Below are 27792 nucleotides of genomic sequence, written 5' to 3' on the forward strand. Positions count from 1 at the left end.
CATTGTACAACTCAGCCAGCAATCTCAATAAAACATCTTTATTCTGTACATTTATAGAGAGATGCTTGGGGAGAAGGGGCCACCCCCAGCATTAGAAAAATTCAAGACAACAGAACAGCAATTATGAAGAGCATGGCACTAAGAACGGTCATGCCACAGACGGCAGGGACGAGATGAAACCAGCCGTCTCCTGTTTCAGAAACAGTCACTGCACCGTGTCTGCCTCAGCACAGAAGACACCAGGGCTGCTGCAGACAGCTGGATTCACACCCCTCCCCACCCCGGGTAGCTTTCTTAGTGAACCACTAGCACCAAAGGGAAGAGCCTGCTGGCAGCTGGGTGAAAGAACACGCTGCTGTAACACCCAGACCACCGTCAGGGCAGAAGGGAAAAGGGATCCTGCTTCAGCAGCTGCCCTGAACCTGTAGGCGCTGTCTCACTGCTGGGGAGGGTGCAGGTTTTTAGCTGGGTCAGTTCTCCTCCCGGGGGACAGGTAACGCCCGCTCCTGTCACCAACGAGCTGCCTCTGAATCTCTCACGGGGAGGATGGGCTTTCATCGTCCCTTCACGTATACCAGCTTTTCACCAACTCCACAGCACTTCAGCATGCTCTTTGCAGGGTGCAGCCACCCCATGCGCTAAAGCGCCGCTCTGCGACATCCACCGATCAGCACGGGCCACTCAGCCCCGTAGGCACTGCCTGCGCCAGCAGCCTCAGCCTCAGAAGAACTTGCTTTCAGGATGGAAGTGGGGCTATTCTGGCAAGCGAGTGTTATCACAGGCCCCCTCCTTTCTCTTCAGTCAGGGCTGGCAGGCCACCATGCCCTGCTACAAGGCTGGCTGAAGAACTGTTGCTCACAGCTGATACATTTGGTCTAACAGTCCAAAGTAAAACCAAAAGCGTATGCACAGCTGCACAGCCCCTGCTGCACCCTCCAGGCTAAGAGTGGGCTGGAGTAACTGTCACACAGGGAACAAATAAGGAATCACATGGTAGCAAGTGGGGGACAAAAGTGCTCCATTTCTTGTGCACAGAGTCCTTGCTGGCAATGCCATCTTTCCTCCAACAATGAACCCCAGTGGCAGGGGAAAGAAAAGAAGTCTTCCTTGAAGAGAACAAGAACTAAAATCATGCCACTGTCCAATCACATCTACACAATAAAAGTCACCTGGTTTTGTGTTAATAACACAACCTGCCCTGCTCAAACGTTAAGGCAAGCGTCTGAGCAGCAAGCTGGGCTGGGCCCTGGAACTGAGCTGTACCAGGGGGCCCACTGCAAAATGCTGCTGCCCACTTGGAGATGACATCTTGTAGCTGAACCTCTGTGGAAACAACCAGCACGTGCCAGCACAGGCCCAGCCCCGGCCCCACTGTGCTCCACAAAACTGCCTCCTGCTTCTGACAGTAGGCTGCTCAGCTGCTGCAAGGAGCAGATTTAAGTGCAAATTCTGCCTTCACACTGTTATGTCAAGAGGCCGTGCCACTCAGAACAGTCTCAACCTCCCAGAAGTCACAAGTGGGAGGCTGAAGGAGTGTGTACATGTGCATGTGTGTGGGGAACAGGACAGGACACTTGTCCAACAGTTAAGACACCCAGATTACAGTAATGCAAAACCAACACACAAACGGACACTGCAGATTAAAGCCAACCAAGATTAAAATGGTTAAAAAGTGTCCTGAATGCGTTCTGAAAGGTTCAGCCAAGCCCCTGCTGTGGGTAGCAGGGCTTCTTCCATCCCCTCCCCAGGAGGACGTGCTGCAGGACTATTCAGGATCAAGCTGGAATGGAACCAGATCTTATATCAGAGATGGACAAAAAAAAATCCCTTCACTGCTGGTCTTCAAGGGCTCTGCTCCTCCCAACCAGTAATTTTCAAACAGTAAACAAAGCCAGAATTCGCCTGGCCAGGTCTGCAGATGCCTCTGATCTATTCTGGAGGGCAGGGTAGTCAAAGCAGCAGGCAACATGGAGAACATTCTTAACTTGCCTCATGTAGGGCACTGAATGCAAGAAGCTCTCCAAGGCTCCAGCTCACGGCACAGAGGAGGGACGCCCACACTAGAACTGGATAGCAGCAGCTCCAGGCATCGTTCAGAGAGCCAGGGGAGCTTCCATCCTTCTCCCCGGTTGTTGGCGAGTGATCTCTCTGACCTAGTGGTAGTCAGAAGCTCAGCTGTCCAGGCCCCAGGGACTCCTCCAGGCCGTTTTCTTTGGCGGTGATGGCTTGGAGGTCAGTGACATGCCCAATGCCTTTGGTGACTCCTTCACGGAAGAGCAGCTTGGCTCCAATCTTCAAGTACTCAGGATGCTTGATGAATCTGAAACGGACAACTGCCTTCTCTCCTGTCCGCAGCTTATCCTAAGGAGACAAAGGGGGGCGCCTGGGCTCGCTTACCACACCTCTGCATAAGGGAGAGGTGGATGTGGATGCTAAGATGAGGCAACTGGGCTGGTTGCCTCTCTCAGAGTGCAGACTTTGAGCCTTTCCCATTATTGTCTGCATGGTGGGAGACAGGAATGCACAAGCTCTGGAGAATGGAGAGTTCACCTCCTTTCCCAGTCTTGCTGGGATCCAGCAGGCTGCTTGTTTTACGATAAGGAAATTCTTTAACGTTCTTAGAGGCAAACCAACTACACAGGCAGGAGAAAGGGACAAGTGTGCTCTCCGAAGGGACACAGCTGCCCAAGATGCCAGAGAGCTGGACTTGATAGTCCCATGAAAAGTAAAGCCCCTGGCTTTACTAGAGGGCATAGTGGAATCCCAACAAGCCCCATAGGGAAGTCTGTATTTTCCCCCTTTCCTTCCACACCTACCTTTCCATGGATCTTCTCTACAATAGCAGTCTGCCGCACGTTTCCCACATGCACCGTCACCTGAAACCCCTTCCGGAAGGTCGTGGCATGGAACAGCAGCACAATCTCGGCTTCAAACACTGAGCAGATGGTGGGGTTCATTTCTGGGCTCACCATCACCATGCCCTGCACAACAGCCCAAAGCTCAGACCAGTTGGGGCCAGCCCCTTTGCCAGCCCCATACCACACACACATTTCCACTCTGCGACCTGGCTTGTATCCCATTCTCAGTCCTGCACTCCTCCTACTTCATAACCTGGCCATTTCCTCCCCTTCCAGCTTTCTGCAAACACCTCTACTTTCCCTGATAGCATAGGAATGAAGATCACCAGGGAAGCCTGCAGCCCTGCTCACTAAGGATCTTGGCAGCTGATCTTAGTACTTCTGGAGCAGTGAGGAGCCTGGCAGCAGCTGGACTCACCTTGCGCAGCAGGGAGCGGTCGAAGGGCCCAAGGGCCAGCGTGGCTGCCTGCCCTGCCCGCAGCACACGGCAGGCTGAGCGGTTACGCTGGATGCTGCACACCTTCAGCCGGAGGAACTTCCCGTCATCAGTGGGACCAACCACCAGGCTCTCCCCTTCTCGGCAGATTCCACTGCCCAGGGCACAAAAGCAGGAGAGAGTTCAGCAGGAAATAAGAAAGACGACACACCCTGCAAGATTAACCTGCACAAACTCCCCAGAGCCAAGGAGGTGAGTGTCTCTGGACTCCTACCCAGACATGTGATGAACTAACAGGGATACAAAGCTGGTAGGAACAGAGATTTCCTACAGTAGCAGCAAAAGCCATACTATTACTCCTTAGAATACCAAGCGTTTTTCCCTTGGAAAGGTGCCATTCTGTCTCCCAGTGCTCTGCCACACTGGACCGTTTCTCCTGGACAGACTGCAGTTGGTGCCCATTCTGTACGGGCACCTTGAGGACCGAACTGCTCTGACCGTTCCTGGGACACCAAGGGACAGCTGCCTTCTCACGGAGTAGCATGTGATCACTTCTGCTGGGATCAGAGCATTTGCTTTGCACATTTACTTCTCCTCCTGATGGGGAAGGAGGAAAGCGACACCTTGGAATGCTGGCTAACCTCTGCTGAATCGCTGAATCGGGGTCCTACCACGCCCTTCTTTCAGCATGCCACAGGTCAAATTCCTAACCTAGCAACTCGAGAGCAGAGTCTTCACTTGCCGCCACATGAGCAACGGGCTATTCACAGCACCTCCCAACGCCCCGTAGGGCTTTACCCTCAATCAGCTCTGTTATCTGGCAAGAGCCAGGACTGACTTAGCCTCGTGCTGCTGCCATCTGATACAGATAGAGAGGACTAGACAGCTTCCACTCTGCTACCCTCAGAGCAGTGAGTGACACTAACCTTGCTGGAACTCCAGCAACCATCCACACCCAAACTCATCTACCTGCCAGGCATCACTTACCTCGACAGAGTTCCTCCCACGACAGTCCCCACCTCTGGCACAGTATAAATTTCATCGACCTGCAGGAAGGCAACCAGAATAAGCTGCTCAGACAGCTGGAAAACAGCACGCCAGAAGAACAAGCCGCCCTCACCACGTGTGGAGGGAGGGGAGCTGTCTGCTGGGCATCAGAGGCCATCTCAGAGCTTTCACCAGCTCCCATTACGTTCCCATTAGAGGAACCTCAGCCTGAGAAGTGGAAACCAGAGAAACTGTCTTTTCTCCGAGATGGGCATCCCTTGGCTAAAACAGAGCTGAGCCTAACAGGCATTTACAAGGAACAAGTCTGCTCTTTTCTCTAACATTTACCAATAGTCCAGGAATTCATCACATGTCCTCCCCCCCCCCCATGGTGTCCAGAGCATCCAGCCAGTTGTCACACATCACGGTAACGAGTGCAGTAGCAGATCTAGAGCTGAACTACCCTTACATACCTGAAATTCCGTGAGTTGCTGCATTAGTTCCTCCTGCTCTTTACTGTTGGTCAGTGGAGGAAGGATGTTGAGGAAGACTTTCAAGAGATCCAGGTTCTCCCCAGAAACACTGGACAGTGTGAAGATTGGGGTGATGCTGCCAAACAGATACAGACAGGGATGAGTCAAAGGCCAGAGTGCAGCTGCAGAAAGTGACTGCGATTCTGAATCTACAGAACCCAGCAGGAAGACAGAGACTACAGGAAGAAACTGGACCACAGTGGAAGGGCGCACGGGCTAGGTGTAACTCTGCAGTGACCCTGCCTCAACATTTGGTTGAGACACCTATCACCTGCCAACCTACACTTCTGTCCTGGAGAGGTAACCCCAACTCAGCCTCTGGCACCTTCTGCTCCGAGAGCCCAAAAAAGGCCTAGGAGGGGAAAGTGCTCTTTTGGAAAACGTAACGGCAGGAAACCTGATGAGGAGCCAAATGTTCAAGATGTGGTCTGCTCCCCTGAGGGAGGCTTTCCCAGCTCCACACAGCAGCCCAGTCTGAATTATACGTTCCTGGAAGAAGGAAAGAAGGGTCCCTTACTTGGGAGACTGTGCAAACTGCTGTGCTGCTGTGACAGCATCGTCGTCTGAGTTCACAAGCAGGGGGAGTTTGTTGCAGCCTGGCTGCTTCAGGATTCGCTCCAGCTGTTTCACTGTCCGTTCCACAGTGGCTTTTGAACACAAGTCGACTTTGCTGATGACGATGAAGAAGGGGACCTTGAGGGCCATTGCCAAGCCCAAGTGCTCTCGCGTTGTGCCTGCTGCAGGAGAAAAGTGAGAGCGTGGGTACGGAAGCAGTCACAACTGCCGCTTGTTTACGGTACAGCTATGTCTCCTGGACCTCCCATGGGCCCACCGTAGAGATTTCACCCCATCTGCTCAGATCATCAGGCAATGAAAAAAGAATATTGTTCTTTTAATCAAAACAAACATCAGTCTAGAAAAATACAGATAACCAAGACTTCTTGTGCCTAATCTCTTTGCTTCAGAAAGATGCAGTAGTTTTCCTCCATGGACCAGAGTTTTCCAGAAAACAGCCATCAAAACGTCACAGAAAAATGTGGGAGAACTCCAGATGCCTTTTTACAAGGCTTCAGGCTCCACTACCCCTATGAACATGTCAAAGAGATTTTTTTCTGACCGCAAATGACAACCAAAGCCTCTCTGTCCTGAGCATTGTTTCCAGTAATATGGTACACAGCTGACAAAGGATCCCTGCTCTACCCCTTCCCAGCCACTTGTAGGCACTGGCTTACAAGAAAACAGTATTTTTTTCCTGACAACAACCCCCAGCTAACCAGGATTTGCCCAGCCATCCTCCATGCATCTTCACATACTGCTGTCAGTCCATCTGTGTGTTTCTCAGTGCAGGCAGCACAGCACTCACCAATGCCAGTGTTGGCACTAACCACCAACATAGCAAAGTCTGGGCAGTAGCTGGTGAGGCCAAAGATGGTTGTTTTCAGGTACTTGTGGTGGCCAGCCAGATCAATGAAAGTGATCATCTTGGAGGAACTCTCGCAGATCTCTTCTGCTGTCCGGGAGTCACTGTAATTCACCACCTGAGGAACATGAGGACTCAGTAAGAAGGAGCACCAGCAGGCAAGTGAAGGAAGAGCCAGCCCTTACCAGACCACCTTGACCTCAAAATTAGTGAATATAGATCATTCTTTATGGATGTAAGAAACTGTTTGTTGCAAATGGACAGGCAGCACTCGAGCTTAGCTAAGGGGACACAGAGCAGAGCAACCTCTCTTCCGTCATGTCCCCTCACTGTTGTAACAGTAACAAGCAGCCATACTCTCCTTCACCATCTCACCCTCTCCCAGCAATTTTGAGTTCAGCAGGCCACTCCCTCACCTCTCCTTTGCTGTTGAAGCCCAGGATCTCAAAGCTGATGCTCGACGTTCTTCCCGACTGGATTTCGTGAAGATGCCGGAAGAGGTTGAGGCGTGCTCTGCCCCTCCCGTTGTCTAGCTCTCCTTGTGTCAGGACACCCAAAAGCGTCGACTTCCCTGAGTCCACATTCCCCAGCACAGCCACTCGCAGGTCTAAGAACTAAGGGAAAAGCAACAAAGAAATCGGAAAACTTCGCCACTGCTGTGCTGGTTGGTGCACCCATGCTGCACGGCAGCAGAGATGGGTACCAGAGACTTTCCCTGCACGATGGGCATTGTGCAGCGTAATCTTCTTCCTCAGATTCTGCTCCTTCTCTCAGCAAATCACAGCCCAGGAATTGCAATACACTTTCTACCATTGTGATGTCATACACCAGCCTCTGACATCAGAAAAAAAAAAAGTCATTTGTTGCAGCAATAACTGCAAATCCTTCCCTGTTTGCACACTGGGCTGCATCACAACCAGTGCTATAGAAGTGAAATAATTCTCACCTCTCATGCAGGCAATCTCCCCTACTGGAATCTGCTGCAATCGCAATCCTGGAGATGAAAAACGTTGCTCTCAAGCTTCTCTTTGGCAACTCTTTAAAGCACCTGCTATGGGCCAATCTAGGACAAAGCGCCTCTAGGGCTTGGACTCCCATCCCAAAAGGAAGCTGCTTGAATGAAGGCTGGAAGTCTCCAGCAGGAGAGGACGGCTAAGCTGCAGGTTCCTACCTGCTGGTTGTCAGGCACCTTTCGGACAAGGACTTCTGTTATCTTCCTTGGAACGTCGCTGTCGTAATCGACCTCCCTCTCCCGGAGCACTGTGATGTCTGCCCCAACCCTGCCACAAACGCAAAGGGAAGAGTGGGACACGCGTTTTGTACTCAGCTGCCCTCGGCACCTGTAAAATCAGACCTGGCAAAGTGAACGGGCCAAAAGCTGGAAACCGCAGGGCAGAAGCCTCAAGCTTCCAGGCAAGTTGCCCTGCTATTCCCAGAGCCTTGCGCTAAGGGAATTTCAGTCATACAGAGGCTTTGTGAATTGGAGCCCTTAGTTCCCCTCCTCTGCCCCTTGGGGGCCGAGCCTCTCTACACTGGAGGCTGTTTACGCCTGCAGGCTCCAGTGAGGGAAAGGAACACATACTTCTCCGCCATACGGCGCAGTGTCTTGAGCGAGGCACGCATCTCCTCTTCTGAGAGGCCCACCAGCAGCCCGTTGTCCTCCACGCCAATTTGATAGACAGCCTCACCTCGGCCTTCTTGTAGTCGCCACTTCATCTGTGTCACCAGGTGCTCAAAGCGATATTGCGAAGGATTCACTAGCTTTAGCTGTTCAACGGAGGGGGTAGTTAAGAGTCACAGCCTGGGTACACAGGGAATCCCATTGCCCAAGGAAGCAACTCCCCAGCCCAACACCATGAAGCAATGCCCCCACCCCACGTCTTGAAAACACACCTGATGATAGTAGGGTACAAGAACATTCCTGCATCTTGCAGAAGGGATCTGTACCCTGCCTGCTCTGGCGGCAAAGAAACAGCACCATGCGACATATTTGTGATACAGGAACCAAATAACTGTGAACAGCTGGAGAGCCACAAGCAAGTGGCAAAGGATTATCAGGGATACCTCGATATCTCCATCAAAGGAGGAAGATCTCATGAAAAGTACAGTGGGTCTCATCTCCTAAACCAGGTTCCTAAAACAAGCAAGGAGATCCAACTCTTCCAGCTCAGCATACTGAGCATTGCTACATACAGAGACCCAGAAGTAGACAGATAACTCCTTAGTCCAGTGCCTATTTTTCTGTCCCTTTCTTGAACGTGTCCCCCATATGCTGTCTTTGCTGAAGTTACTCACTGCAAAATAATCCTCTGGGAGGAAGACCTCCCTCTGCAAGGCTCAGAAGGCTCACCTTGTACTCGATGTTCCCATCTTCTGCCTAGTCAGAGAATGAAACAAGATAGAAAGGTCAGACCCTGTGCCAACAGGGACAATAGGCACCAGCCACCCAGGCACTGTGAAGCTCCTGCTACCATTTTCAGAGAGAGGGAAAACTGCAGAAACATACAGTGTTAGTCACAGCCTCTCCTGCCATTCATTCCTACATTGTACTGGAACTTACTTTGGGTTCGTTTCTGCTGTTTGCATCACACAGTACGAAAAACAGAGGCTAAATTAGAGTCATTTCTTTTACTGACAGCAAAGGATGAGGCCAGTCTGAAAGTCAGAGAGACTTTCAGTTTCAAAAAAACAGCACAGGCTGGCAGATGATCAGAAGTCTCCACGCACCCCACTCAATTCACATCCCACACTGCCACCACACACTATCCAGCACCTTCTGTCCGCCCAACGTGCATGAAAACAGCTGGCTGGGGGTAAAAGTCGCTGTCTCCTCTCCCACACACCGCTATGCCCTTCATCCAATTATTTTTTCATCGACTCTTTCCTATATCCATGCACATCTACCTTGCAGAGAGAAGGACCTTCAGACATACGGAAGCAAACTACTGACTTGTTTGTAGTACAGCAAAGTAGTCACTGGCCTGACAGTTCTGGAGAAGCAGATACGATCAGGAGCGTCTGTGGACAACATCCTCGGAAGGGCTGCAGTCAGATTGGATTGTCACAGCCCGAAACAGAAAGACTCATTAACTCATCGAGCGCACTCCAACCACAACAGGCACCAACTCTCAGAGAAAACGTATGGCCACTACTGAAGTAACTTTCCCACTGCTTCAGTCCAAGGACCACTGAGAAAGGGCTGGAGCCTGCAGGACACCAAGTACTCTGACAGACTAAACCGGGCTGCCAGCACTGAGCACTTCCCTTTTCTCTAGACACTGATTTGCACGTCAAGAGAGGCAAGAGCCTCTCCTTGCCTTCTAGTTCAGCTCCTAACCACAGCAGAGCTTATGGTGGCAAAAGGCCAACAGAGGGAGGCTCTGAATTATCAGCTCTGCTCTTGGCAGTGAAACTACTCAGTGAGAGAGCAGTACTTGCAAAAGGTTTTCCTGTTACCATCCACCATCCTTCCAGCTCTAAGAGAAACACTGCACGCACATGCAACGCTGTATGTGATAAGGGGGTGGTGGGTCGGTTTCAAGGCAGCCGAGACCAGAAAAGCAACAAGTCTAGACTTGCTGGACCACACAGCGAACAAGGCAGCAGAGGACAGGAAGCTGTGCTGAAGCCACAGGGACCGTCCAGCCTCCAGCTGAAAGGAACAAAACCCAACTGCAGCGGCAGGGGACAGTCCTGTCCGTGGAGCAGTCATCTAACAGCAGCTAGGCCCCGTACTCCCTGCTGCCACGGGGAATTGCTCCCCCTCAGCAGGCTCCTACCTCTTTTACAGGACTCCTGTTGACCGGGGCTGAGCAATCAACTCCGGGGCAGCGCAGGGCTCGCCACAGCGGCGGTCCTATCGGTTCCCCGCCAACTGTCTGAACTAACCAACACGCTACTTATTGCCGATACCGTATTTTCCGGCGGTAAGAGGTGAGCGAGAAGACTGCCTCTCACGTTGTCAGCGCCCTCCGCACCCGGGCGCGAGGGCACAGCGGCGGAGCGAGCCGCGAAGGGTGTCACCAGAAGCTGCCGAGCGGTGTCTAGTAGCTCGGCAGCCGGCAAGACGCCGGCACCCACCAGACCGACTGCCCAGCAGCGGTGCCAACAGCAGGCTTGGGACTGCGAGGCGAGCAAGGTTTTACTCCCCGAGCCGTTCAGCTCCCCGACGGCAAAGCACTGCCAGGGGCACGCCAGGCAGCGAGCCGTCGCCGACGGACGCGGTTTGGCCGAGCGCGCCGGGGGCTGCCCGGCACCACGAGCGCTGCCACGTCAAACCCGCGGCGGGGGAAACGGTGCCGGCGGGGCCGGGCTCAACCGCCTGCCAAACCGCCTGCCAGGCGCCGAGCCCCGCCGCCCCCCACCCCACCGGGACGCCCCGCAGCCCGGCCCCGGCCCGGCCCCGCCGCGGAGCTCACCTCGGGCGGCAGGTACGGCGGGTTGTTGGCCTTGGCCCCCCGGCTCCGCCCGCTCTTCTTCTTCGCCTTGGAGGAGCCGCCGCCGCCGGGCGCGGCCCCCCCGCGCCCGCGCAGCGCCCCGCCCGCACCGCCGCCCGCCGGCCGGCAGCAGCCCCCGAACAGCTCCGACACCCGCGAGTCCATGGCGGCGCGGCGCGGCGCGGCGCGGCCCGGCCCGGCCCGGCCCGGTGCGGCGCCCGCTCCCCGCCCGGGCTCGGCTCGGCTCGGCTCGCCGCCCCGGCCCCGACCCCGGCCCCGGCGTCAGAAACCGCCGCGCGGCGCCACGGGAAACTGAGTCCCCGCCGCCGGACTACACTTCCCGGCACGCCCCGCGCCGCCCCCCACCGCTCAGAACTACGACTCCCAGCACGCCCCGCGCCGCCCCGCTCCCGCTCCTATACGGGCTCCCTCGGGCGGGGGCGGACGGGAGTTGGAGTCCGGGGGAGGCGGGAGGGCGCCGCCTGGCGGCCACCGCGGGCATCGCCGACAGGTCGCGCCCCCCAACCCCGGGTGCTCCCCCGCCCCTCTCCTCGGCCGTGCTTTGGGGAGCGGGCCTGGGCCAGGGAACCACCGAGGGTCTCCGAGGGTGCAAGGCTGAGGGAGGGGGTGCTCCTCCAGCACCTGCCACCCTCCCTTGGGGACTCTGCAATTCGCAGCTTATGTTGCCGGGGCGCAGCCTGCTGCACGCTTCGAGCCCTGATACCCTCCACTTCAGTGACAGCTATTGGCACCGATTCCGGCTGGCAACAGGGACAGGGAGCCAAAAGGTTTTTACGAATAAGGTTTGCATCAGAAATACTTAATAGCTATACAGAAATGGTATCACAGCACGGAACTATAGAGAAGATACCATAAGCTCTGCTGAGAAGGGTAAAAGCAACAGGCTGAGGATGAGAACCTCCTGCCACGTGTTGTCACCTTCTCTGCCAGTAATGCACTGCATGTTTTGCCACTCATTTGTCTCTCTGATGCTACTACTGCTACTGCCAGTAAGCCTCATTTTTCTCAGCTCCATCCCCTGGGGACAGAGATGCTCGATTAACATGTGCTACCATCAACAGCTTTTAAAGCCTTTGGTGCTTTTAAGAGGTAGCCAAGGTCGCCGTGCTGTGCGCACACAGCGCTCCTCACCCTACGGGAGCACTGGGGAATTGCTCATCCCATCACCCACCGGCGCGACCGCCCTCCCCGGGCCGTGTTTTGGAGGCTGCGCCCAATGGGGCTGCGGCCACGTTGTTTCCAAACACGACAGGCCCTGGCCGCACGCCACCTGGCCCGGCTCCCCCGCCTCCGCCTGGCAAACAGCTTCGCCCGGCGCGGCAACGCGCCGCAAAACAGCGCCCCGGGAGCAGCCCAGCCCGGGCAGAGCCAGCGCGGCTCCCCCCCACCCCGGTCAGAGGCCTGAGCGGGCTGGGGGGCCGGCAGGGCCTTCGGCTTGGCCCCGGGGGGCGCCTGACGGGCGCTCGGGGACCAACGGCACTGAGGGAGAAACCGCCCGCCCTGCCTACGGGAGGGCTCACGGCGCCCGCGGCTGGGCCGGCGGCGCCTCAGCGCAGCGGGGCCGGGGGCTCCGGCCTCACCAAGCACCCGCACGGCTGCCGCACCCGGAGCGAGGGCAGCGCCCCCACGTAGGCCCGGGCCCCGCTCCGCCCCCACCGAACATGGCGGCGGCACCGCCCCGGAAGCCGCGCGCGAGAGCGCTCCCATGGTGCCCCGCGGCGGCGGCCATTCAAATCCGCGCTGGCCACCGCCCGCCGCCGCTCAGAAAATGGCGGCGCCGGGCGGCGCGGAGCGGCCCTGCGCCCCAGCGGTGGCTGTTGCGGCCGCCGCCCCCACCCCTCCCCGGCGGGCGACCTCTGCCTTGTCCCCGCTCCTCACAGCCGAGGCGCCGCCGGCCGCCCCGGAGCGCGGCGGGGTGAGGTCCCGGCGGAGCGGGGCGGCGGCGGCGGCAGCGGCGGGGTGCCCCTCGGTGTCGGTGGTGTTCCCGGGCGCCGTGAGCCGTGAGAGCTGTTGCCGCTTCGCCTGCGAGCTCCTCAAGCACGTCCTGCACCAGCGGCACCAGCTGCCGCTGCCCTACGAGCAGCTCGTCTACTTCTGCCGGCGGGCGGCGCAGGTGGGCGGCGGGGCCGGGGCCGGGGCCAGGCGCGGGGCCGGCGCGACGCGGCGCTCTGCTGGCGCCGCGGCTTGGCAACGGCGTCACTTTCTCCTGAAACGAGACGCCCGCGTTAGCTCAAGCCTTAGCCATGCCGCAGCCTTGTTTTAAAATAAGGCCGACAGCTAAAAGTGTCAAGACGCTGCTGTTAATCCCTTGCGTCCCAGTTTCCGCTCAAAGTGCGTGGCTCGCTGTTTTGCGTTTGTGGCTCGGCCAAGCCCACCGCACGCTGCCTTGCTCTCAAGTGGCTTCAGGGTGGTTTCCCCACCTTTGAAAGTTGGGGTCCCTAATTGTTGTGAGGATTCATTAGTAGCCTGATGCAGGTTCAAGCTGAGCAGCTACCGAGTGGCCTTTTGCATTCCTCTCGGACCTCCTGATTCCATATGAGCTGCCCTGTACCTCTTAAAAGAAAAAAAAAAAATCTGTCCAACCTCCCTTGAGTGTTAGGGAAGGGATGTGCTGCACCTCACAAGAGTGTATTAAGACCTCTTCCCTATTTTTCTCAAGTATTCTAATTCCCCCTCCTCCCCCTGACAGGATGGAGACGTGATTAAGAAGCCGCCCTCCATGGACATGGCAAGCAAGAAATGCCAGCAGGTGCTGATGGAGCTGGAGGGGGTGCTCCAGCACTTGGAAGTGATGTTCAGTTTGACGCTGGTTCCCCGTGTTCTTATTCTGCTTGGTGGCAATGCTGTGAGCCCCAAGGAGCTTTATGAGCTCAACTTAGAGGGTATCTGTGTGGGCAGCGCTGAGGAGAGCCTGAAAACCCCATTCTGCGTGCGTAAACTTTTTCACTCGCTCTTCATAGCGGATGTCTTCAGTGAACTTAAGGTTCTCCCCATCGTGGGCACTGTCGTTATGCTCCAAGGACACCGCGACTGTGGTGTTGATTGGTTCCGGCCCAAGCTCAACTACAAAGTGCCGACTCGAGGAAGGAAACTAACTGTCAACTTGTCCTCTGATGGAGACGTCAGTATAAGTGCCTCATCTCCTCAGGGTATGACATCGGCCTGGGAGGATTACATATGGTTTCAAGCACCGGTGACACTCAAGGGATTTCATGAATGACTCGTGCTTTATAGAACTTCAATGGATTATTGAATAACCTTTGGTGCTGCTTTAGGTGATGACTATTTTATCAAATGTAATTGCATATTCTTGTCTCTCTGGATCTTTTCTCCAGGGCATCTGCTATCTTCCTGTAGCTGGACTGTGTTCATCTTTCTATGAAACAGCTGTAAAATTCTTCCCCATGTTGTTATTGAAAACAAATACCTTTTAAGGTACAGTTACATATCGATACAGGCATTCTTTAGGAACCTGGGCTGTGGCACAGCAGATGGAACTACTGTGCTGGGAGTAAAACTTTCTTGCAGCATGCTTACTGAACTGGCAAATACTGGATATGATCTTCTCTCTCCTGAGTTTTAATGCAGCAGTTCCTCTAGCAATAATTATTACTTTACCAAATTGTCTCAGACTCTAAATAATGCACGTGATTATTAATGCAGTTGGCCTTTCCAGGGCTTAGTAGCCTTTATAGTAAAGGCTATAGCAATTCTTACCTATCCCACTGCTGGGAAAAGAGATCTTTCCCTTTAGTGTGATCAAATTTGAATACTTAAGTGTTTGATCATCTATTTGATAAAATTAGACTTCCCATAATTCAATGTCAGCTAGTTAATCATCCAAAGAGTAGGACACCTTAGCAATTGGGAGGTTTCTTACCTAGCACTGTGCTGTACTTGTGAAAAAAGGTTAAGCAGTCCTGTGGAGGCAGAAAAGCACATTTTGGTGTCTCTTTATGAACCTTGACTCCAACAGCCCTGACAATCAGTTTGTTAAAATCAAGAGTAAGTAATTTTTGTTCTAACACTCTTCAGAGGAAGTTAGGACTCCTGCCCCATTATGCTGTTTTTTTCTCCTTTAAAAAAAAAAAAAAGGCTCAGTTCTTGCTTACTTTTACCTCTTAGAAATGTTAGAGTCTTAGACTCTAAAGCTTGCTGAGACTCTAAAGCTTGCTGAAATGTGGAGAAGAGATGATGGGGATATGATCAACTTCAACACTGTCTTTAACTGTGAACTTCCTGTTCCAAATTGGAATGCTCTGTATTACCTGGAAGTAGAACTTGAGCCCTTTCTTCTGTACCAGGTCTGGTGTCTAGTGCAGAATGGGACACAGAGAGAAACCCTTAGAGTACGCTGTGTCAAACTAGATATCCACTGGAGTCGTCTTGCATCAGCTGGGTACGTACCTATAATGCAATGAGTTTAGTAGCTCCAAATATCTCTCTCCTGTTTGAAATTGTAGGCTACTGGTAGTGAGGTTGCTTGTAGTTTCTTACTCGCACTAGTGAGGTACTAGAAGATCTGTTGAAAGGAGGCTCTGCACTTATTCCTTTAAAAAAAAAAATTGTCTGACCTTTTGGAATGGAGTAAGATTGTAGAACGGGAAGCAAGGTAGTTAAGTTGACGTTTTTGAGCTTGGAGAATGCCAGGAGTGCTGTCTCTGCCTTACTATCCGTTGGTTAACAAAGATGTGGTGACTGCTAAAGCTAGCTCCAGGAAGAAATTGCTAGAATGAAGAAAGCTGCCTTAGGTGCAGCTGCCCACTTCAGCATGTGATCACAGGTCTCTTGACTGAAATGTGACTTGAACAGGTGGAGTGTTTGATGTGCTCAGGAGATCAAAACCCTTTACTTCCACCACAGCTGCTTGTAATGCATACTTAAGAATGTTAGCACTCAAATATTTAAAGAAGCTTTTGAACAGAAGCCTTCGTTCTGAGGAACAAGGGACCGGTCCCTTTCCCCTCCCTCCCTTAAGTGAGTGCAATGTTATTGCATTAAACTGTTTACATATTCTGTTATACTTGAATTATGAATGCAGCAATGATAGGGTGTTGGGAATGAAAGACGACAAGATGCCTTCTTTTCTTATGAAGAGCTTTAGAGCTTTATTAACAAGTCTAGTAGTTATCAACAAAATAAAATGCTGGTCTCTGTATGTGACTACAGTAGATTTATTTAACCCTTCAAAGTACTGCTTCTGGTGGTTGCAGAGCAACATGCTTTGATTCTCTGTACATATCTGAACTGTAGGTTCACAGTTGTTCCACCTTTCTGACAAAGTGCCTGATGTCTTGTGCCAGAAGCCTTGGTTCCTCGAAGGCAGCAAAATGCCCCCCACGTGGCATGTAAGAGTAAGTGACAATGTTCTTGAAGTTCTTCTTTGCCCAGGTGCGCGGTGTATGTACTATCTCGTGAGGAAAGGCTGCAATCCCTGTGGGAACGTATATGTCGACCCTAAAAGGACATTAGTTAACTGCATTTTTGAAAGACTGTTCCTGGGGGAAGTCTATAAAACTCTTCTGACTCTTGTAACTGCCACAGTGAGTTGAAGTTTCACTACAGCAACTTGTTTTGTGGTCTGTACCCAGCTGAAGTGCTTCACTTGTATTTGGATCTCTCCTTGAGTTTTGTAACAATCCTGATTGTTACAGTCAGATATGTAAAGTAGAGCTGACCTTGTGCACAGAGTTCAATCTTAAATTATTTCAGATTTTTAAGCTTGTCTTGCTTGGTAGCTTTGTGACATGTGACCCTTATCCTTCTGAGAAGAAAGGTAAACTGGCTTGGCCAGTCCACAGAGAACAAGATTCTCTCTTGTTCTTAAGGTCAGTCACTTGAAGAGCAGTTTTGCTCAGCAGTGTGTTTTCTGGTCAGCCTCTGTAGTAGTAATCCTAAAGCTAGTAGCTGTTAGAAGGTGTTTGGTCTCAAGTACTGCTTTTCTAGAAACTTGCTCCTTTAGTAAAATCCCTTCCCAAGTTGCTTCCTTAAGTCCTTGATCAACAGCTGTAGTTCTTAGTTTATCCACCAGTAAGCCATATCCTTCCTAATTCAGTTTAAGCTCCCCAAAAGAGATGCTAATGTGTTGGGTTTTTTTTTCCTTTTTACAGAACTAAGCCCCAGCCTAAATTTGTTCTTCAGGCAAATAATGGTATTGACTTGTATTTTGAACAAAAACGTCTATGAATCTCTCTTAATATGTTCTCTGCGTTGTCTTGGCTGCAAGCCAGCTTATGAGCCTTACAAGTTCACAAGAAAAGTGACCCTTAACTATACTTATCAACAGGAAATAAGAACTTGGATTTTTTTTTTTTTTCAAAAAGTAAGTGTTAACTTTGCTGTTGTAAGTGATCTAAATGCTCAGGCAAATGTGGTCCAATCCCCATATCTGTTGCAAATCTATCCTGCACCTGCCACTTAGTTACCTTAAATCAAGGCTACTGGGGAAGTTCTCCTTGTAGAAACGCATTGAGGGCACGATGGATGATGTCACCCAGTAAATCATCACGTTGGTCAAGAGGTCATCTAAAGAGTATTTGCTGTTGAGGGGAAAAAGAAAAAGTTGCACTGAAGGCTGTTTCTCAATGCACAGTAGTGCATTCATGCACTGAAGAACTGTCAGTCCTCTTGTTTTCCACTCATTTTCAAGCAGCAACTTAATTGGCATCTACATGGCTGGAGCAAAACTGCTTGGTACCGAAGCAATAGCTTGCAGACAGTCTATTATAATTTAAAACTAGTACTTGTCATGTGTAGTCTTTCATGCTTAAGAGTCAACTTCAACTGGCAAATCCCTATTTCTGTATCTTTGTTTTCTATATCCACCTGTTCCTTTAAAGAGTCTTCTTATGAAAGAGCATCTGTTTTCTTACCTTTCCAAGCCTCCATCGTCCATGTGCAGAAATGATTTGTCAGTCCAGGTAGAGAATTTCTCCAAAATATACGCAGCAAGCCCAACAGGGGAGTCATTCAATCCACAACCTAGTTCAGGAGAAAAACAGGACAGCTCTTGCACTTGCATGGCATTGCAGTATTTCATTTGAAACTAAACTGGACTCTTAAGAATTCTTCAGAGTTTTCCATGAGAATTCAGCAGAGAGTTTGTTTCATTAGCCCTGGTGCTACTTTATTCTTGACAAGTTTATCCCAATAGAGTTCAGGCTGTAACTAACAGTACTACAAATTTGGGTAGTTTCCGTGGCGGAGAGGCTAGGAGCTAAGCAAGTCCTGTCAGCTTCCTGGTGATGCATGGCAGAAGCAGCGTGCTGGGGATGTAAAAGCATTACACAATAAAAAAATTTCAGTTGAACTATTTGAGAGTGCTGTCCTGCTTAGGATGGATAACCAGGCCCTTGACTGCTGTTTCATCACCTTTTATTTTTAAGGGTGACAAGTGCTGTGCATCAGTAATATCTTCATGTCATTGGGGAACATTACAGCAAACATAAACCAAGCATGTATGTAGCATATCATCCCTGTGTTCTTACCTAAAAAGCAAGATAGTGATTACCTCAATAGCGATAGAGGTTTATCTTGGGAAAATTCCTGTGAAGTACTCTATGTACTGTAGTTTTACAGTAGACCAAGTACTGTGTAATATCTCCGGTATATTTTAGTGAGACTTCAGCATTGACTGACTTTGTGGAAGGCTATGCGCAACACGATCTCAGTTACTAGTGGACATGGCTAACTCTTTCCCTGCATTGGCAAGCGCAGAGTGATTTACTACAGGGTGTAAGTTAGGTAAAGGCCTTGCCTGATGGTAGGTCAGGCTAAAATGTGCCATCTAGTGCATGACCCACTAGAGATAAGCATTTTCAGGTCTTCTGGGCTGAAAGCTGCCTTTCAACCACTATGTTCAAGGTCCGTGGATTAGACGTTCAGATATAATGGTCTTGTTTGCAGCCTATTAGTCCTTCAGCCTGTACCACATGTTAAGAACTACTATTTATGCTGAGTGAAAAGACAATAATTTTGCTTTAAACCTGCCTGATGGCCATTTAAATGTAGCTAATGTAGCTACTGAAGAGGTAGTAATTTTTTTTTTTCTTTTTTCCCCTACTCCTCTACATCTCACAGTTTTAGTGTGTTAGAAAAACCTCTGTGGATGTGGTTTTTTTTTTGAAGAGTCCTAGACTATGTACTGTCCTTGTATGGAAGGAAGCTGCCTGGTGACTTCAGTCTTCCTTTTCTTCTGTGTCTGTGTTCTTCCAGTTCTAAAATATACCTTTGAAACAGGGTGAATAGAGAGACAACAGGTTTTTGTTTATCATGGATTTACAGTGTTTTGTCTTTCTCTTTTCATTTAGTTAAAAAGTTTGTAAGATTCTTAAACTTTGACTGAGCTGGCTGATATTTTCAAAGAACTATCCATAGTGACTCAGGGGTTACCAAACTAGAGACCATAGTGATTTTTTTTTTTCCTCCTGTTTAAATTGCTTTGCACTTTGTTGACATCAATTTTTATTGGCCGTTCTAATCAACCAGTCACTTCTAATCAACCAACTTTTGCAACTTTGCGGTTAGCTTTAGATTAAACCAAATCCTGGATAGCTGACAGGTTTTCCCTTAATAGTTAACTTTTTGTTCTAGAGAAATTAAGATTGTGTTGAATTGCACAGGTCCCAGCACAGATTTTTGTGGTACTCTCCCTCCACTGAAGCCTGAGCACGTATTCCTATGCCTAGATTCTTATGTTGACTATTCATTAATGCATGAGCTGAATCCTTTTCTTAGGGCAATTTTATTTCTTTATGAACATTTGCGGAGGCACCTCAACAAAAAGTGCTTGGAAATCCAAATGTGTTACATTACTGCTCTTTGATTCTGCCAGAATTCTGATTTGTGAAACATGATTTATTTCTACAAAACCGTGCTGGCTCTTCCCTATGACATTATTATCACCTGTGAATCAGCTGTTTATTCTTTAGAATAGTTCTGCCAGTTTGCTTACCACAGAGACTGGACAAACTGGTTTGTATTTTTTCCAGGACTGCCTCCCCTGCGCTGCTCAGCTCTTAAACTGGCATCTTATTTGCCTCCTTTTATTCCTTTGGTATTGAGATGAGGTCAAGCAACAGACTGGTCATCAGTTAACGCTTCAGTTTGAGTTATTTTTGAGCTTTTCAATGACTTCCCAGGATGAGGTGCTATTCATTCTAAGGTCTCCACTAGTGACACTTCAGTCTGAGACAGCTCTGCTATCCTGTCTGATAAGGGATTATTTCAATAAAATAATTCCCCTAAACCTTTACTAGTGGGGACTGATACAAACAATTGGTTAACTAGTCTGAGATGGCCATATCTTTCTTCAGACCCCTTTTCTATTGACCCCACTAACTCTGTCAGGCCTCCTGCTTTTGAAGTGTTAGGGCTGAGTCTGCCTTTCTGCAGTTTCACGTTGCACTTGTTTATGATCTTTTTCTCGTTTTCACCCACTTTTATTTCTAGAAGCTTCAGTTTCAAGATACATGCTTCCCTTTAAGTGGCTTTTTGATGAGAGGTTCTTCTGCCCAAGAGAGCTTGCATGCCATTTTAAGGAGTCTGAAAAGTGACATTTTCAGAGTCTCCATCTCAGGTTCATTACCTGCAGTGTCTGGTTTGGTGGCTTGGATGTGTAAGTATCCAGATTCCCGCAAAAGGTTGTATATGTTCTTCTGGAGAAAAGGGTACATGCGTCGAACATCCTCTTTAGTTAAACCCACGAGCCATGGTACGTAAGACCCAAGCATCACAGAGATCATCCTTCCCAAACCTCGTGTGCTGATGAAGATGAGATTCAGATGAAGCCCTTTCACAGACCTAAAATCAAGTTCATGGATAGAAAGTTAAAAAATTAAGAGTTTGTCTCCACAGTCTCTAGAAAATAAGTCTAACTGGAGCTGTAATAGAAGCATTTTGCTGAGCCAAATACATTAAAAAAAGTTCATCATGTTTTGTTATTAAAAAAATAGGAGGAGCTAGAAATGGTACTGTTGGTGCCAGCTCCATCCAGCTGTGCCATTTCTTTGATGTTAATTTTAGGCACTCAGTTTTACAGATGTGGCATACCCATGCTGATAGGTCTGACTGTTAACTCGTATCGCATCCTTCTGTGCTGTAGGTAACACAGGCTGCACTGGGTGCTTTCTGAAGAACTTTTAGGTCATACATGGCCGCAGCACTGAGTGCTGCAGAGCAAAATTAAAATACACCTAAGCATGGTTGTGGTGCACACTTTTCCTTAATTGCTAAACAATGAGATATGTTACAATCTTCTAAGGAAGGTATTATGTTTCTTTTTTGGTCAGCCACTTTCAACTCCCTTTCAGATAGGAAAGCTCTGTAATGGTACTGTTCAGGTGCTGAAAAGGTGAGTTCCCTGCTTCCTCCTTTCCCAGCCAGTTTAAAATTTCTTAGTCTCTCTCCTTCCTGATTTTTGAATGGAAATCTGCCTCCCTGAGGTCTCAAGTCACAATGCAAGAGAGTTTACTTTCACAGCAAGTGCAGAAGCCAAATAACAATGAAATTTAGGAAGCCTGAGAAATGAGCCAGTATCAATACAAAGCATATGAACATAGTTGAATGCAGGGGGTTGGGGATGTCCCTGAAGGACACAAAGCAGAAGGGATGAGAGGCAGGATGGGGGCTCTGGAGTCGGGATAAGCACCGAAGGCAGCTTTTCTGTGCTGATTGCTGTTGCTACTCACTGTGGCAGCATCTGGGCCATGTTCGTGGTAATACGAGAACCCCAGTCTCCTCCTTGTACGTAGTACTCCTTGAAGCCCAGTCTGTTCATCAGCTTGTGAAATATCCGAGCAGCTGCTATGGTGTCAAAGCCTGCAGGTAAAGAGAAAAACTGCACAGGAGACCTGTTTGTCTTAGCGTGCGCTTCCTGACCAAAGATCGTGGTCTTGATAGGAGCATGTCAGTGTGCTGCTAAATAATCCTGAGGGCATGGAGTGCCATGCTGCTTGCTCGCTCTCGCTCTCGCTCTCTCTCTCTCTCTCTCTCTCTCTCTCTCTCTGAGACAATAGAGAACAAGAGAGTGTAAATTTAGGGAGTGGAGAAAGCGGAAAGCAGAACTGGGTTCCAACTACCATTGCTGTCCAAATCTCTACAGCTAACCCCAGAGCCTAAGGTGCCAAGACCTCGCCTTTATCAGTCCAGGAAGCTAGAGATTGAGTGCTGGAGTGCCTTTTGTGGCTTTTCTGGTTCTAGGCTGGAGGAAACTGTCCGGGGAAAGGATGTATGCTGTAGAGACTTGTCAGGGTAATGACGGAGTAGGTTGAACCCATGTAGGAGTGGGGAACGAGTCTTCCATTTTCAGGGAGTTTAGCAAGCTGTGTAAGATGAGCTGGGAGTCTGTCTCACGCCAAGGACACATCCTCGTCATCTAAGCTTCTCCATCTCCAGTGTTGAGAGAAGCCAGCTGTTCCCCATTTTGCAACTGCAGAGAAGACATCAGTCTTCTAGGCGTTAGTGCAGAGCCAAGTTTACTGAACTTAAGAAAGCCCAGAATCTGCCCTCCTGCATTTGCAAACTGCTATGCCCAAGGGTCCAGTGATGGCTGAGGTGTTACTCCAAAACCCTTGTGATTCCAGCAGAGCCTTTTCATCACTTACCTTTCTGGTGAGGTGCCTCTGAGAAGCCGTAGCCTGGGATGGATGGGCAGATGACCTCAAACACCACATCGCCCTCACTCAGGCCGTGTGTGGCCGGCTCCGTGAGCAGAGGGATGATCTTGTAGAACTCATAGAAGGAGCCGGGCCAGCCGTGCACCATCAGCAGAGGATGAACAGTTTGGCCGTGAGGGACGTAGGAGGGCTTCACATGGATAAAATGGATATTGATCCCTGCCAGAAATTCAAGACAGATAAATTAAAGCTCTGGTTCCATCTCAGTTTCTGTTCTGGACTCCAAAGGAGAGTGGAAAAATCCTAATTAGTTTTCATAGCAGAAATTATATGACCAACCCCTAGGAAAAAGCTGTCTAGATGAAAGGAGATACTGTGCCTTGTATTGTACCTACATCTGCTCTTTTGTATACAGACGGGTATTGATCCCAGCCCCAGACATAGGGGTCACAAGAGATTAAGAATCCATCCCCTGAGGAACTGGTTTCGCAGAAGTAGAGCGCGCTGCACTTAAATACACAGCATAACTCAGGTAAGATGCATGCAAAAACATGATAAAATCATATAATTGATAAAAAAAAGAGGAACATGAAAAAGAAAGTGGAAAATATAAGTGTTAGCTGAAAATCACTTACCTGACAGCTGGCTAAGCTAACCTGGGTAAACTAGGAGGGGTGGGGGGGAAGGCATAATCTGACAGTTTGGGTAAATTTACCCAATTTTCAAGGGAAGTTTCAAGCTTGTGGCAGAAGAAAATATCATGAGTACAGGTTCAATGCCAGAGGAGGCCTGTCTTGAAGCAGATTTAATATTATTGTCACTATAAAATGGTCTTAATCTATACAAGGTTATTAATAATATAAACCTACACTAGTGATATTTCACTCGTATCACTAAGTTCTGTTATGCATACTGTTGTCTTAAATACTCTTAACATCTGAAATCACCCTGCCTTCCCTCAGTGCAAGGTGTTTCAGAGCTCAGGGCAAGCCCTCTGGGCTGATGTTCAGCCTGAACACCTTGTCCCAAATGTGCCATTTGCAAGGGCAGAGTGAGCAGGGACTTCAAAGGTGCACAGCACAACGGCAGTTGTGACGACAAGGCAATTTGTGACCAACAGCAAAGGCCGCTGAGGTGCTATGGGGAGGCAAATGGACCTGCTTGAACTGCAGAGACCCCCTCACCTTCAATGGTGGTTTGGAAATGAGGGTATTTGTTTAGGATTTCCACTTGCTTGCGCCAGTCAAACTGGTTCCTCCAGTAGGCAACCACCTTCTGCAGGTAGTTTGAGTTGAAGCCGTAGTGGAAGGCTGCCCCTTCCAGCGGTGGTGTGTAGCGGGCCTGGTCAAGGCGATGGTGCAGGTCCTGTAGAAAGGAACACACATTGCTCGTGCAAGGCCAGCCCGCCGGCTGCCTGCATGCGCCACGCGCGAGGAGGGGTGTCTAGCGGGCACAGAGTCTCCCACCTCTGCTGGCTTTTGCACTGTTACCTGGTACACCAAGAGCCTTGCTGAAGCAGTGACACACTCTGCACAACATCCTCAGCCATTTATATGGGGAATATACTTTTCTATAGGTTACCAGTTTATATAGGGCACCAAGGAGTACTGGTCCTGCTCTTGCCCTTCTGTCTAACTTGCTGTAGATTTTTGGCCCTAGGAGCTTTCAGGCACTGCTGGCTGGGAAGAGAATAAAAGCGCTGATCAAAGAGCGGGCCTTTCCATAGCTCAGTCCCAGTTGGCTGAGCTGCCTATGGCTAATCAGCTAGGGACAGGCATGCGGGGACAGAGATGCTGGGACTCGGTCAAGGCTGCATTCCTCTCCACCTTCCGGCTTTCCCTCCGCTGAAGCCCTTCTGTATGCCCCACTGCTCTCCCTAAACCCTCACATTCTGCTCTACCATCCTCAGACCCACTGTCAAAGTCTGCTGATCAAAGCACAGCCTTTTGACAGGAGCAGCTGCAGGTTGCATGGAGGGTCTGTGATCTTGGAAAGTCTTTGGGACAATATGATGAATTTGAACTTGAATCTGCTTCATAAAAGATGGTTAGCCAGTATATCATCTAACGGTGGTAGGTAGCTCTGCTGGAGAATTTGAGGGCAGTGGTGACATCTCCAAGACATCATCCTCAAGAAGTAAGATGGATGACGGACTGGCTCCATCTCCCAGCTTTCTGCCCCTCCCCACATCCCAGCCACTGGTACCTGGATTTCTTTGTCAGATGTTTCAATCTGGAAGGGCCGGATTCTTTCATCTTCTTTTAGGGGTTTTTCACCTGAGCCCCACCATCCATCGCCCATTTCAAGAGTCTTGATCTTGCGTCTAGACATCAGCCAACAAACCAGCATCCCTCCAACCCCCAGAGCAGCAGCAGGGACCAGGACTGCATTCTTCGGAGAATATTCAAAAGACCTAAGGAGGTGTAAAATCATTTGCATGCAATAATGAAAGTGTCAGGGTATTGGGACTATGCCGAGACCTGTATTCACATTAGTTGGCCTTTAGCAGTAAGGAATGCCCACAAGTCCCGTGGAATCAACAGGGGCTGGAGGTTGCTGTTACTTTTGAAAAGTTGGAGCATTCTTCCCAAAAGCAGCCAGTTCCACAAACTCTGAACAATAAGAGCCCAAAGCCTCAAGGTTACCTCTAACAATGCTAATTAGAGGAGCTCAAGTCCTTGCTGATCATCATTTGCCAATCAAAAGGCTTCCTTAGCCCTTTCCTTGTGAACTAGCAGGCTCCTTCTCTACAGGATACCTTGGGGGGGACAGGAGTCAACAGGATATTGGCAGATCTATTTTAAGGCAGGTGCCTGAGTGACTGGGATAGTAGCAGATGGACTCCTCCAAGAAGAGAAACTGCAAAGTCAGAATGGGCTAAGGAGAAAGGGCAGAGACAACCTCTGGAGAGAGACGGGTGTGGTGGACCTGCCCTTCTCAGCAGTGCTTTATACACAGCTCCCCTATAGATTCAAGCATCTTTTAGGGTAACCCTGGCCCTTCACCGTAGTCTTCCATTGGTAAGGGGGGTCAGGTTGTCTATTTGGTGCTCCCATTTCTTTTCTAGACAGTCAAGTTTCAGACTTTCTTCAGGGGTTGGAACCAAAACATCAGAATTGATGTTAACATGGAGCACATGTCAAAGCTGTTTAAATGCTTGGGCAATCAGTCCCAAATATTGTGTACCTTCCCCTTTCTCTGAGCTGTGCGTCAAGCTCTCCAGCTTCCCTTGGGGATGGGCCTGTTGCAGGAGGCTGTGAGAGGGCTGTAAATGAAGATTGTTGTTGTCATACAGGGCAGGGAAAGGATTATGCTATGCCTCATCGAGAGAGCTGAAGAAAAGTGGAGGCCTCAGCACAGAGCAGCTACTTCACTCACCTGATCCGGGACAAGATGCTCTCCCTACAAAAAAAAAAAAAAAAAGAAGATCCTTTCAGTCTGGCAGTGTTGTCTGGTACCTATCCTTGGGGACACTGCAAACAATGTCACATGCCAGCACCATGTACTGCACAGCCATGGGATCACAGGCGGTTTAGCCACCTGGGCACATCTGCAAGTTTGCTTCTACAATTCTCCTCTGCTTCTACAGAAGGAGAGGGCCTCAGAGCGCTAATTCTGCACAGAGCAGTGTTTCTTGGCTGCATTTTAGCCAGATAGTTTGTTTCCATAATATTCCCTCCTTCAGCACAATTTAGATAAGAGGCCCTAAACAACTGGGTAGTGTCCTTGCAGTGTTTCAGCCTATGAGCAGCTGTATTCCTTCAGCCAAGAATATAGTTTCTTTTGATCACTATATGGAGATAGATATACAACCTTGGCAGAGAACTTTAAAGATCAAGGGTCATTCTGCTGCCCACCGTGCTGCACTTGTGCCGCAGGGCTGGCATGAGGAGAAACTTGCCGGACCTTTACCTGTTCAGAGTTCAATGAATTGCCATATCTTTGCTAATTCTAGCTACTCTTGACTAGATACTTAACTTTTCTCAGTCCCCTGCAAGAAAAACAAAACATCCTCCTTGGTTCTCTTTTAGCCCGATAGATTGTCTTGTAAGAAAAGCACAGTCGGAAATCTAGACAAATTAGCAGCAATGAGAGAAAGTCTTGTTATTTCACATTATGAAAGGAAGCTAGTTCACAGAGCTGCTTAGTGTCATAATTAAGATAGCTTGAGACAGAAAAGACAAAAAAAAAAAAAAACCCAAAGGACATGAAACTCCGTGATAAAAACCCAAGTCTGCTGGTTGTTTTTTCTTACTTAGTATCATTTCCCCCCACTGCCCCGGCAAAGACTGTGGTGCGTGTACTGGAGACCCTGGCAGTACCTGAGGCAATTTGGTAACTCGCTCTGAAAGAGCCCTACTGTGCTTTGCGAGTAGGTACTTCTTTAAAGCGCTCCCAGGCAGAGGTGAACAGCGCTCCTGAGAGCAAATAATGTCCCCCTGCACTTATATCCTAGAATTTAACTAGTCAGAAGCATGAAACAAGGCACCGTGGCAATATCACCAGCTTGGCACTGCTAACAAATCAAGTGTGTCAGAGAACCAGCTCTCTGACTGACGCAGTTTAGTAAAAAAATCTCTTCCATAATCATTTTCAGGGAAAATCAGTCAGAAGGCCCCAGCACCTTCCGATGGCCTGGCTCAGTCTGGGTTACCCCACGGGGCTTTGTCCCACCCCGACCCCAGTGGAGCCCTATGCGTTGTCCCTGCCTCCCCGGTGCTGTGGGGATCTCACCAGGCATTGGTAAGGACCTCCTGCAACATGTCTGCTCCGCTCCTCCTTGACTCGCTGCAGCTCTGAGCAAAGCAGCCCCGTGTCTCCTCTGCTAGCTTCCTCTTTGGCTATGCGCTCTCAGTGACGATGCAATCCATATCATCCATTAGTGCCACCTATTGCCTAAGTGTGTGGTTGCAAATGAAGTTCAGTCAAGTTCAACAGAGGCAGATGCAAAGTCCTGCACCGGGAGGCAGTAACTCTGTGCACCAGTGCAGGCTGGGTGCCAAATGCATAGAAAGCAGCTCTGCAGAGACTGACCTGGGGTCCTCAGGAACAAGAAGCTGAACCTGGGTCAACAGGGTGCCCCTGTGACAAAGGCCAGCTGCGTACTGGGCCGTATCAGCAATAGTGTAGCCAGCAGGTTGAGTGAAGTGATCCTTCCCCTCTATTCAGCGCTTGTGAGACCATGTCTGGAGTGCTGTGTCCAGTTCTGGCCTCTCTGGCACAGGAAAGACACTGACATACCAGTGTGAATCCAGCACAGCGCCACCAAGATGGCTGGGGCTGGAGCACGTGATGTACAAGGAGAAACCCAGGCTTGTCCAACTTGCAGAAGATAAGGTGAAGGGGGGATCTTATTGCTGTCCAACGACCTAGTGGGAGGACATATGAAAAACAGAGTCAGGCTCCCCTTGGAGTAGCACAGTGGAAGGATGAGGGGCAAAGGAGGAGGCACGCTGCAACAAGGGAAATTCTGAATAGATATTAGG

At 50.0% G+C, this 27792-nt stretch overlaps 3 protein-coding genes across 11 annotated transcripts; 1 reads left to right on the plus strand and 2 right to left on the minus strand.

Moving 5' to 3' along the window:
* Nucleotides 1–22: 22 nt before the first annotated feature.
* Nucleotides 23–12813, minus strand: GTPBP2 (GTP binding protein 2). Of its 6 annotated transcripts, none has more exons than XM_068939476.1 (12): nucleotides 12570–12813; nucleotides 8530–8611; nucleotides 7817–8001; nucleotides 7406–7514; nucleotides 6651–6848; nucleotides 6178–6352; nucleotides 5332–5551; nucleotides 4755–4890; nucleotides 4282–4340; nucleotides 3277–3448; nucleotides 2817–2981; nucleotides 23–2361 (listed from the first exon to the last, which is right to left on the minus strand). In XM_068939476.1, exons 3-12 carry the CDS (start codon nucleotides 7948–7950, stop codon nucleotides 2164–2166), a joined length of 1566 nt encoding a protein of 521 aa, XP_068795577.1. In that variant the 5' UTR covers nucleotides 7951–8001; nucleotides 8530–8611; nucleotides 12570–12813; the 3' UTR covers nucleotides 23–2163. The 6 variants fall into 6 exon arrangements, with proteins under 6 accessions (XP_068795577.1, XP_068795575.1, XP_068795572.1 ...); XM_068939474.1 differs by having other exon boundaries at nucleotides 8585–8611; nucleotides 12570–12781; XM_068939471.1 differs by lacking the exon at nucleotides 12570–12813 and adding an exon at nucleotides 10653–10835 and having other exon boundaries at nucleotides 8585–8611.
* MAD2L1BP (MAD2L1 binding protein) lies at nucleotides 12457–15793 on the plus strand. The gene is made up of 2 exons (XM_068939479.1): nucleotides 12457–12804; nucleotides 13381–15793. Exons 1-2 carry the CDS (start codon nucleotides 12460–12462, stop codon nucleotides 13909–13911), a joined length of 876 nt encoding a protein of 291 aa, XP_068795580.1. The 5' UTR covers nucleotides 12457–12459; the 3' UTR covers nucleotides 13912–15793.
* LOC104151692 (epoxide hydrolase 1) lies at nucleotides 15772–27578 on the minus strand. Of its 4 annotated transcripts, XM_068939477.1 has the most exons (11): nucleotides 27341–27528; nucleotides 27041–27202; nucleotides 25685–25708; nucleotides 24512–24719; nucleotides 23491–23671; nucleotides 22295–22525; nucleotides 21380–21509; nucleotides 20278–20492; nucleotides 17564–17672; nucleotides 17117–17230; nucleotides 15772–16148 (listed from the first exon to the last, which is right to left on the minus strand). In XM_068939477.1, exons 2-11 carry the CDS (start codon nucleotides 27067–27069, stop codon nucleotides 15947–15949), a joined length of 1443 nt encoding a protein of 480 aa, XP_068795578.1. In that variant the 5' UTR covers nucleotides 27070–27202; nucleotides 27341–27528; the 3' UTR covers nucleotides 15772–15946. The 4 variants fall into 4 exon arrangements, with proteins under 4 accessions (XP_068795578.1, XP_009684985.2, XP_068795579.1 ...); XM_009686690.2 differs by having other exon boundaries at nucleotides 27041–27578; XM_068939478.1 differs by lacking the exon at nucleotides 27341–27528 and having other exon boundaries at nucleotides 25493–25708; nucleotides 27041–27153.
* Nucleotides 27579–27792: the final 214 nt, after the last annotated feature.

The sequence above is a fragment of the Struthio camelus genome, chromosome 3 (genome assembly GCF_040807025.1).
Source record: "Struthio camelus isolate bStrCam1 chromosome 3, bStrCam1.hap1, whole genome shotgun sequence".
NCBI lineage: Eukaryota > Metazoa > Chordata > Aves > Struthioniformes > Struthionidae > Struthio > Struthio camelus.